General features: G+C 42.4%; 1 protein-coding gene across 2 annotated transcripts in view; it reads left to right on the top strand.

Annotated features, from left to right (window-relative positions):
* The window catches only part of Tsg101 (tumor susceptibility 101), a 38958-nt gene that overhangs the window by 20899 nt on the left and 6236 nt on the right, over positions 1-11823 (top strand). Inside the window, exon 7 of one of the 2 annotated variants that reach the window (XM_005380422.2) lies at positions 2196-2287. The exons of the other annotated variant lie outside the window; for it this stretch is intronic. Within the exon in view, the coding sequence (XP_005380479.1) occupies positions 2196-2287 (92 nt within the window). The remainder of the gene's footprint in view (positions 1-2195; positions 2288-11823) is intronic. 2 annotated transcript variants of the gene reach the window in all.

Here is an 11823-nt window from a genome sequence, read left to right as displayed (position 1 = left end):
TCAAAATGAGCGCATACAGAAAAGAACTGAGAGGGGCTGAGGATTTAGCTCAGCGGCAAAAGCGCCTGCCTGGCAAGCGCAAGGTCGTGAGTTCGGTTCCTGGTACCGGAGAAAAACCAAAAAAAAAAAAAGAAAAGAAAAAAAGAAAAATGGTAATGGCTGTGTTAAATAAGTAGTGCTCTACAAGAGAGGTCATCTTGTAGATGCACAGAGGTACATCTGGCTTGGAGGTGGGAGATCACAAGGAAAATTAGATATTTACAAGTAGAAGGGAAGAAAGCCCTAACAATTTATAACTACAAAAAAAACAGGAAATTCTCATGCTGCAGAATATAGTGTTATGAGAAGGACAATCCAGAGACTGAAGGTGCAGTTTTCACAGGTCCTGTAGATCTCCCAGGCCCTCTGCTCAGCCCTAGCTGATTTCTCACTGTCTTACCTCCTGGGCTTTTACTTGGCATTTGTTTCTTTTTCCTTGTGTCAGAATTGTTTAAAAGGATCTAGCCTTACTTGATTATTAGAATCGTCAGGCAGAGATAGATTGGTGTCTTGTATCTTAGCTCCTGCATCAAGCACTTCCAAAGGATTCCTTCAATATAATAAATAGTACATTTTTAATGGGTACATAAAGAAAAGGAATTTGAGTGTTGGAAAAATTTATCTTTTTTGGAAAAATTTATTTTTAAAAACATTTGAAAAGGACTTAAAGCCTTGAAAAAGATGTGCTTCCTAGGGTAAATTGTTTAATAATCTACAAAGGTAGAAAATAATATTTCTCAAGAAAATGTATTTAACTCTATGGAGAATATTCATAAAGGGAAAATTCAGCAAACTAAGGAAAGAGCTTGGGGGTTCTCCGAACTTAGTATCTGTAGGGCTAGAAGAGTTCTGTACCAAGTTACTGAAACATTCAGTAATACGATCACAGATTGTGTTTGAGAAGGTATGCAAAATGGGAGGAAAGCCAGAAAAAAAGAACAGTTTACTTCAGTAAGACTGACATTGTTTCCTTATAGCAGATTACTAGAGAGACTAGAAACAAAGGTACTATTCAGTAGTTGCCAGAATGTATCCACTCGCAACAAAAATGGTTAACTTTTCTCACTTTGACTTTGCTTTATAGGAGTAAAAGGAGTACTGTGATCACACTGAACCTGCAGCAAGTCATATACGAAATTTTTGTTGCAGACAAGTTAGAAAGTATAAGCACAAATAGAATTTCTGAGCCACTGCTGAAAAGGGGTTACTGACTGTGAACTAGGAAGAGCTCTTGCTCCGAGGCTCTGAACTGGCTCTTTTCAGCCAGTAATTATAATAGACATGTAGCGGGCGTGCTGATCAGAATTGCAAATGTCACAGAGCTGATCCATAGAGTATCCTGGCTAAAATAGGGTTAATCAGAATTCAGTGTCCAGCTACCTGGTAGATAGTAATGACCCTGCTTAACTTTACATCATAAGGAAACACTGACAAACAGTGCACATTCAGAGGAAAGGGATTGGATCTGAAAATCATGTCCTGTGAGGGAAGTTGAAGGAATTAAGAATGTTTAAAGACTGAGAAAGAAAAAGAAAAATATTAATGTGTCAGGCGTTTAGGACCATTATTTAGAAGTATATAAAAATGATATTTAGTGTTTAGTAGAGAAAGATGATCATTTGTTAGGAATACTATACTGCAATGATATTTTATTTTTTATTTTGAGACAGGGTCTCGCTAAGTCACTCAGTTGCCCAAGCAAAGCTTGAACTTGGGATCCTCCTGCCTTATGAGTGCTAGGATTATAGTTAGAAATACTCTGGCTGTTTTCTGCTTCTATGAAAGTGACCTTCAGATAGCCAGCACTACACAGAGCATTGGACCATGTACTTTAAGTCCAGTGTCATTGATGGAATTTCCATAGAATGTTACTTGAATGACCCTTTGCTCAAAAACTGTAAATTCATTACCTGGGAAGACAATATGTCAAGTTAATTCTCTAAGTGGGGTTCTTAAAAGTATTGTTGAACCAGGTACACACCTATAATCCCAGCACCTGGGAGGTGGAGGCAGAAGAATCACAAGTTCGATGTCACCCTGGGCTACATAGCGACTTTGAGACCAGCCTGGACTGTATACCGAGAACCTGTCTCAAAAACAAACAAAAACCCTTTAGTGTTAGCTCATCGTAATGTTTACTGGTTTTTGTTCTTTAGTGGTTACCCAGGGTGTCCGTACCCACCTGGTGGTCCGTACCCTGCCACAACAAGCTCCCAGTACCCTTCCCAGCCTCCTGTGACCACTGTTGGTAAGTACTTTTGAACACTCACATTTCTCTATAAGCAAAGTCAAGGTCTCCTCGATGAATGCGTTTCAGTGGCAGCGCATTCAGGACCTCTCCTGTCTCTCAAGAGCTGTCTGTTCCCCATTCCTTTTTTTCAATAAATTTTCCCATTCTTAACCAAAGAAAAAAATGCATTTCACTTTTACACATAAATTTTCAGAATAATCTTCCTTGTTAAAGGAAAAATTCTAATGGTGAATGTTCAGTAACGTACAGCGTGAAGTACATGATTTATCATCATATAAACGAGCCTTCTAGCAGAACATAAAAACCTATCTGATTACTTTCATCGCACTTGCTGTGCGTTACATATTTTTAGTTGTTAAACTTATGCATGTTGAGCTGCTAGCAAATACCAAGCTGCTACGTGACCTGGTTCTGTGTAGGTGAGCATCTGTAGAACACCGTTGGTTAGTGTGTGTCAGGTAAGAGTTCTTGCAGACCTGTAGTTTTCTGCTTTTTGTGTTGCACATTAGAGTTGGCTGAAATATTTTCTTAATCAAGAAAATTAAAGCGGTAAGAGAGCCTCTGTTGACTGCCTCCCCTAAATGCGCCGCCTGTCACCACACACCTGTCCTCGTTCTGGTCCCCATAGCTTGGCTGTCTTTGCTTCTGCCTAAAGCTGTGTTCTCCACCAGATCTTTTCCCCTTCCCTGGGGGCGTCATTGCAACGTTCTCCCTCTCGGTAGCACTTTCGGTTCTCTGCTGGATCACTTTCCTCAGCACACAAAACGTGTCCTCCTTTCAACTGTGCTTTCCCTGCTGCCACCGTTCCGTGTCTTCATTTCTCTTCGCAGCAAAACCCCTCGGCACTTCTGTCTGTCCCTTGTCTTCCACCCCTTCTTTCTTTGTCTAGCCTCCTCCACCCTTGCTTGCCCTTATGCTGTTCATTAAAACCGCTTCCGTCAGGGTCTCCAGTGACCGTAGAGGTTAAATGAGTGGCTTGATAGTCTCTCCGTCACTCGTGTCCTCGGCACTCGGCATCACCGCCTGCTCCCTCCTCGGTACGCGTTCTTGTTTCCCAAGACGCCGCGCTTCCCGGGTTCCTGCCGTCTCTTGGGTGTTCAGCGTGGTCATCTCTGTCGGTTCTTCAAGAGGAAGGCATCAGGAGAACGTCGGAGCCGAGCGCTCCCTTAGTCCTTGGCGCCCCGCCCTCACTCTGCTTGTCATTTCTGCCAGCCACACCACGTTAAGCGCCATCTCTGTGGGCCCTGTTCCCAGATTTCCGTCTCTGCCCGGCAGCTCTCTCGAGAGCTCAGCTGTTCTCAGTATCTCCACTTGGACATTTGAGACATCTCAGACCCGGCATGCCCGAAACTGAGCTCTAAAGTTTTCCGCACAGCTTTCCTAGCCCCGCTGATACCTATTCTGCATTCTAACTTGGGCGTCTTCCTCAGTTCTTCATCGAGAAATCCTCTTACCTTCAAAATAGATCCAGTGCTGTTAGGAGTCACCGTTACCTCTGGTCTCAGTTACTTCAAGGCTTCCTGTAAGGTTTCCCTGCTTCTCACACTGGTGCGTGTCTCCATTTTCCCCACAGCAGCCAGAGTGATGCTATTAAAATATGAATAAATTATGTCACCCTCTGTTTAAAACCTTACAGTGCATCTGCATTTGCTTAATTCAGTCCGGAGCTCTTAGGCCTAGAAGGCCCTGTGTGACCACCCCTTCTACTCTGTTTTTTACTACCTCATCTCTTACTACTCTGTGGTAGGATTTGTTCACTGCCTATTTCCTTTGCCACCTTCACCAGTCTGCTACCACCCTGCCGCCACCCCCTTCACACACGTGCATATGTGCTCCTGCACCCTTGCCAGTGAATGTTTGGTGAGTGCCTGAATGGATGTAGGATCCTGTGAAGTTTACTTTTCTGTTACAGTTTCTGATGATCTAACCATCCTGAGGCTTGACGAAGATTCCTCTCCCTCTCCTGTTTTTGTCATTGATACTCTCTAGTTATTGAGGTCCTAGTGGCCTAGTTTTGATATATTAAAGTAGTTCACTGGGAGAGTGTTTGCCTCACATACCTAGTACCGCTGGAGAAAATAGTGTTCATCCTTACTGTGAGATCTCTTTCTACAGTGTAACTTTTTTTTTTTTTTTTTTTGTCCTTTTGAGACAGGGTCTCACTATGCAGTTCAGGCTGACCTTGAGCTCACTTTGTAGCCCAGGCTGGTCTTGAACCTGGAACGATCCTCCTGCCTCAGCCTCCCAAATGCTGAGATTATAGGAGTGTGCCACCTCGCCCAGCCATCAGTGCAAATTTAAATGCTGAGAGTTTACTCTGCCAGATGTTGAATAGGGACCTAAATGTTGGGAGGTCTTTAATCCATGAGCCGTGCACACTAAAGCTTGTTAAACTCTGTACTGTGGCTCAAGTAGCTCTTTTAAGTTAGGAGTAGTGCAATTTATCAATGAGTTGATAGTATAATCCCTTTCCTCTATAGAGAACCTTCATTTATAAAGACCTTTTGTATGTGAACTCATTGTAGTACCTTAAGTATGAAGCATTTGGTAGCTTAGATTATTTCCATATATGTGGAAAATGGTATATGTAAAGTCAGATCTCTTGTATAACTTTCTTTTTTTTCTTTTTTCCTTTTTTTATTTTAAAAATAAAAAAAAAACATATTAACAATCAGACATCCATTTTAGCACAAGAACAATAGAACAAGTAGTCAAGTCAAATAAACTCTCTTAGTTTCACCTACCATCAGTTAGTGTATGCAAACCAAAGTCACATTTTTGAAGTAGATTTGACATCTATAAACCAAAGTAAAACTAATTTCTACAAAAGCTGAAATCAGAGGGAGCTCTTTGAGACTTTCCATGGTCTAGACTGCTGAGAATTACTTACAGGTACATATGACATGAAATTTGTTAATTCATCCTTACTTTGGTGCTTAGTGGTTAATAAAGGAACAAACATGCACACAGCAAAAAAGAAAAGGAAATCTAGTTGGAAATACACATGGAAATTTAACACACAGATCCTTTTCCCTGTTACTGCAGGAGCAGAAGATAGATTGCTTTGTCTGTAACTTAATGAACTACTTTCACATAGGAGACCTCCCAAAAAATGATGGGTGCGAACACAGGTGAGACACTCAGAGCTTTCTTCACCAGCACCAGCAGCACCGTTCCTCTCTCGAAAAGGAGGGGGTTCAGAAAAATTTGACAATTCCGTAACCTCAGTCTCAGCAGAGTGTGCAAGTTCTCTTTGGAAGGTTGTCCTGTTGGAAGAGGCTGCGCAGATGGTTATGGCTGATTAATAATTCTGAATCCTAGACTTTAGGCCTTTAACGTACACACTGTGATTTTGGTTGGTTGCAGTTTAATAATACAGTAACTTCAAAGAAAAACTGTTTATCCTCTCCATGAGTTCGCGGCCAACCTGGGCTGCATTGTGAAACCCTGTCTCAAAAAAAGAAAAACAAACGAAAAAATGGCTCAGTGAAATGATCTTCTTTCTGTAGTTCCCATTCTTTGGTTCACATTTACTGTTCAGAGGAAGAGCAAAGGAACACTGAAGAACAGAAGGGAAGCTTGCCTACGGACATCTTCTGAGGGCAGAAGCTCGGAAACATCACAAGCTTTTCTTGCCCACCTGGCCCAGTGCTGTTTGTATTAATGAGTTTGGTTAGTATTATGAGTTGGTTAGTTGTATTAGTGAGTTTGGCTTACAGAGCTGTCCCTTGGGGGTGCCGCCCCCCAGGCACCCCGCTCGCGTGGGCACAGGAAGCACACCTTTGCTTGTGCGCCTGTCAGTCTTCCTTTGCAAAGACCTTCCCCCACCTTCAGGGTAAGTAGAATTTGCCTCCAACCTTGGGCACGATGAGTCATGAGTGCATATTTATTTATTTATTATTTTTTTGAGACAGGGTTTCACTGCAGTTCCAACTGGCCTTGCACTCACTTTGTATTCCAGGCTGGCCTTGAACTTCCTGTGATCTCCTGCCTCAGCCTCCCAGGTGCTGGGATTATAGGCGAGTGCCACCACGCCCAGCCATCGAGCAAATTTAAATGCTGAGAGTTTATTCTGCCAAATGTCAAAGTCTCTTCCGCCACAGAAACCAAGAAGAAGTAACAATACACTTGAAAACAGTTTTAAAGCTATTGTGTAATATAACAAGGGGTTTTTAGTTGAATTTTTCATTAGTAAATGAAAGGTACAAAAAGCTGGTTTGGCTTCCTGTGGAATGCACCCTACACTGGGGACTGAACACAGGGTCATTGTGCTGACCTACACTGCAAGCCTTTTTTATTTTTATTTTTAGAGTTTCACTAAATAGCCTAGGTTGGACTCGAACTTGCAGTTCTCCTTCCTTAGCATCCCAGTACATGGGATTACAAGCATGTGCCACCTTGCTCAGCTAGAAACTTTCTAGAGATTTCAAGTCCTTTGATGGCTTTGGAAGAAAAATTCCATTTTCTGCACAGAACCTGGCAGTAGTATTAGAAGCTGAGGTATTCATTCTGTATACAGAAGCCTGTGGAAGCATTGTAATCAGGTTTGCCCTTAATAGCACGAGTCAGAATTCCTTGTCCATACAGTTGATTGAAACGTTCCTCCTACGTCAGAGATAACTTTTTTTATTAAAAAAGCAGTAACCTTATCGGTGTGACCCAGTTTCTGAGTAGATGGCAAGCTACTGTCTGGGGTTACTTAGGCTGCAGTTTGCTTCCCGTCCTTTCAGTCACCTGCTGTCAGCCTGGGTCTGAAAGTACTGTTTGTCTTCATCCTTTCAAGAGCAGGAACAACCACATTCATACAACTTTAATTTTAGGATAATGTTATAATTCTGTTTCTGTTATTGGTCTTGTGCCTGGTTTAGAAATTAAATTTCATCCTAGGTAATTAAGTTTAGGAGAAAACCAGCAAAGGGTTAGCACTGTGTACAGTTTCAGGCGTCCACTAGAGGTCCCGGGCTGTGTCCTTGCGGAGGGGAGCCCACGTGGAGCACACACGCCAGGCCGAGCACCCTGTGGGCCTCTGCAGGGAACGCCCAGAAGCGAAAATGCTGGACAGCAGGTTCATCTTGGCTGCGTTGGGCAAAATCCAAAGAGTTACTGTTTATCATATTTTACTTATTTTACTTTTCTTATATCATATTCTACTGTTTTACTATAATGAATTTTCTAACGTAAAGTAACTCCTTTTTGAGGTATCAGAAGTGGTAAGCATCTGTAAGGACGGTTAGGAGATTAAAATTGATTATTTTAACCATTTAAATGTATGGCTTTAAATCAGGTGCACACTGGACGAGCGCACTTTCAGGATACTAGTCTAAACTACACACTGAACGGTGAGGTCTGTTGGATGAGGTGTTGGTTTCCCACTGCGTGCTAGGAAATTACCTTGTTTCTACGGATTTAGTTTGGTGATGAGATGCTGGCTGCTCCTGACATTTAAATGCAGTTCTGTTGAGGACTGTTTCTCAAAGTCTGTGTTCCCTTTCCCGTCGCTGATCTGGCAGTGTAGAAGGGCACTTCTGAAATCTGATTCTCTGCACGGTAAAGGTCACTGTGTGGCACTTGAGGTGCGGTGGTTTATTCGCCACAAACTGTTACTCCCAGCCTTGTTAGAGCAGGTGTGGCGATTCAGATTTCTCTCAAGACATTTGAGAACAATTTTGTTTGAAAAGTAACCAAGAAGTAGATGAGAATCTTCACCAAACTGTGTTATCTATTCCATGAACAGTCATAAGGTGGCAGGCAGCTCATCAGACTTCGGACTTACATGGGTTTTTACTTTTTTGACTCTTAAAAACTGTGGGTTTTTTCTTTTTTGACTTACTCTTTCACATTTTGATTATAATTCTGGGATTTAAAGTCAGTTGAGGTGCACTTTGTCATCAGCTCTGTGTGGCAGGAGGGTAAGGCTGGCTTTGACCTTGGCATTTCTAGGTTCCTCAAGTGAACTGTGACCTTTATAGGCCAGGTGGTTTGTGGCCTTAGCATGGTTACCATTTTAAGCATTAATGGCTTTGGCTGGACAATCCTAGGGAGGATTTATTTGGTGCTACATGGTAGCATTTGCCTTCATATATCTTATAAAAGAAGTAATTCCAGGATTTGATGTGTTTTTAAAAATAGGGATTTGGAGCCAGACATGGTGGTACATGCTGGTAATCCTGCAACTCAGGAGGCTGACACAGGAGGGTCACTGTGAGTTCCAGGGAAGCCTGGATGACATAATGAGATCCTTTCTCAAAAAGCTTAGTTAAATAAAATAAGGATTTGAAAATTTAGCATCAGTGTAAGCTGATTCATTAAACTGTATATAGAAATGTTGACAAAGTTTGTTGGTGTATTTGTATGTGAAAAATCAGACCAAATTATAAAAAGACACGTAAAGCCTTTGCTAGTTCAGATAACTTCCACACAAACAGAATACTTTTACTATAGCGTATGACTGACCACATAATTAAATATATCACTTGGGTGCTGGGAGAGGGATTCTCCCATCTTACAAGAATCACAGTAAATTTCATATATAAGTAAGAAGGCAGGTTTGGGCCGGGGATACAGCTCAGTGGCACAAGCGCTGCTTGGCAGGTGCACGGTCCTGAGTTCAATTCCCGGAACGAAGAAAAAAGAAGGCAGATTCTTTAGAATCATGTTTGCATTCCTGTTCCTTGCACCCTTATGAAACGAGGACTTAACAAAGATGTGCTGCTTTTACTATTTTCATACACCAACATCTGGACAATAAGTTCTGAGCTAAAATCTGGTAGAAATTACTAGGTTTTTTTTTTTTAAGGATTTAATAAATTAGTTTAGTTTAAGGAACTAGAGATTTTTGATTTGGCCTAAATACTGTCCACATGACTAAGTAGCTAAGTCTTTTAAGTCAGATTGAGGCTGTGAAAGGTTCTTATGAAATACAGTTAGCCCTCTGATACATTTTATTATGTATGTTTAGCAAGTGAGGAAACATTTTACCTTTTCACATAGCCTCATCTGAGGTAGACTGACTCACTGTACAGACTGCCATGAATAGTGAATTTTGGGTTAGGTAGAAGATTAGCACCTGTAAAAGTTTGTAAGACCATCCTCGGCCAGCTGTGGTGCACACCTGTCGTCTCAGCACTTGGGAGGCTGAGGCAGGAGGATCCCTATAAGTTTAAGACTAGCCTGGGCTACACAATGAGTTCAAGCCCAGCCTGAACTACATAGTGTGACCCTGGCTCTAAAAAAAAGAGGGGGGGTGCTTTGGATTTAGCTCAGTGGCACAGTGCCTGCCTGGCAAGTGCAAGTCGTACGTTTGATTCCCGGTACCAGAAAAAAGAAAAAAAAAGAACAAAAAAAAAGAATTCACTGGCTGAAATGACACCTGCCCAAGCAACACTTGGGCTAGTACATAAACAAATACGCTGCCCAAGTGACACTCCAGGTAAACTGTGAAGTGGTTAACTTTGGTTTACATACTAAAAATGAGGGTTGAAGGTTGTTACAGAAAATTTAACATTTCTTTTTTAGTTTTTCTAATCTTTTCAATTTGAGAAATAAAGCTGGGCGTGGTGGCCCGCACCTGTATTCCAGCACTCAGGAGGCTGAGACAGGAGGATTGTTGCAAGTTCAAGACCAGCCTGGGCTACAAAGTGAGCTCAAGGCCAGCCTCAAAAAGACACACAAAAGAAAAGAGAGAGAGAGAAATTTGAGAAATAAATTAGTTTCATCTCCCTGGCAAAAATGGCAAAGCAGGGCTGGGGATATAGCTCCGTGGCACAGTGCCTGCCTGAGTTCAATTGCTTATACCAAAAAAAAAGGGCAAAGCAGTCAGAGAGATTGCCATAAGTATTATTCTCTGATAAAAATTTGAAAGTCTCCTTGCAGACAGGGTAATATCTTTAAAAACTGATTGCTGAATAGGCTTAGCATTGAATTGCGGAGGCTGTACAGTTAAAATTATCTGATGAAAGCAGCCATAATATTGACATCCCTAATACGAAATATTTTACTGTGTTATTCCCTTGCAAACACCCCCCCAACCACATCCTCTCTAAACAATAGAGCTTTATTTTTTTATTATAGTTTTTTAATAGTGCTGTACATGTTTTGATACCTGTTGAATACATTTACCATGGGGAATAGATAATTATTACATTTTTCACAGACCATTTTACTTCCCTCCTGCTCTCCCTCCCCTCTAGCAACAGAGCTTTAGAAGTCCAGTTTTCTGATTTTCACGGAGCAGAGATGGTGACTAGATCTTTAATACCACTGTGCCATTTATTTTGGAGTTTTTTATATTTATAAACAGTTTTTAAAATGACCTTCTTCGCCGGGCATGGTGGTGCAAGCCTGTAATTCCAACACTTGGGAGGCTGAGGCAGGAGGATCCTTGTAAGTTTGAGGCCAGCCTGGGCTACAAAGTGAGCTCAAGGCCAGCCTGAACCGCATAGTGAGACCCTGGCTCAAAAAGACAAAAAATACATATATAATTTTAAAGCTCTTGCCATCACTGTAGAATGGCTTAGATAGTTTGTTGATTGATGGGAGAGGAAGTACTGTGGAGAAGAGGAGGATCATCTTGCAGGTCGTTAGAGCATCCAGATCATCTGCAGGGTCTTCAAGAAGTCTGCCTTTCACAGGTTGTGATGAGTATAATTTAAATGTAGCAAATGTAGACCACAGGCTTAATCATGAGACGGGGATAATAGCAAAGTCAGCAAATAGAAATGTACAGTACCAACAGGAATCTCGTTGAAACACAAGATGGCAGATGGATTTCAGCAGTGTTCAACTTATTTTCATTATCACCTCTCCAGCCTTTGTTTGTTTGTTTGTGAGTGACAGGGTCTTGCTTTGTAGCCCAGGCTGGCCTCAAATTAACAGTGATCCTCCTGCCTCAGCCTCCCGAGTGCTGGGGTTACAGGTTGGCGCCACCACGCCCAGCTCACCTCCCCCCGGCCATTTTAGACATTTTTTACTAACTGTGGCCTGCCACAAGATGTTAATATCCCAGATTATACTGTGTCTGTATGTGTGCCCCTGTGTTACACTTTAAAAGAAGAAGATTTTCACCTCCTAAGTACCAGCTTTCACCTTCGTGGGGTAGCTGTAGGGAGGCAGTATCACCTCCCCTGAGAATGCGCCTGAGCGATGGGGATAAAGTGGGACTTGAACTCGGAAGTAAAAACTGAAGACAGCGGCGCTTCATAGCCACGGGCTGGGCTGGGAAGGGAGGTGGGTGAGCGCGCTCGCTGATGACGTGTGGGGCTAACCAGTGAGCAGGAGCAGGAAAGTGCTTCCCTGGTCGGAGTGAGGAAGAGGGGCTGCAGAGCGCCGAAGGAGAGCAGGCTGTCTTGCTGAGATGGGGGGGCTGCTTTCGTGGGGAGTCAGGCACGTGATCAGAGGTGTGCGGGTTCCCATCCCGAAACAGGAATAAAAAGGAGTCGAAGCCTGGTTGGTGGTCTCTGTCTTCTTCAGAGCTGTCCTGAAGTTTGTTGCCTTTGCGGGGAGCAGGTAAACAGGATTTAGGGCTTTAAGAAGAC

Source organism: Chinchilla lanigera, unplaced genomic scaffold, assembly GCF_000276665.1.
Source record: "Chinchilla lanigera isolate Chin_1 unplaced genomic scaffold, ChiLan1.0 scaffold00013, whole genome shotgun sequence".
Classification (NCBI taxonomy): Eukaryota; Metazoa; Chordata; class Mammalia; order Rodentia; family Chinchillidae; genus Chinchilla; species Chinchilla lanigera.
The sequence above is the reverse complement of the archived record's forward strand: the minus strand, read 5'-3'. Positions and strand labels throughout refer to the sequence as shown.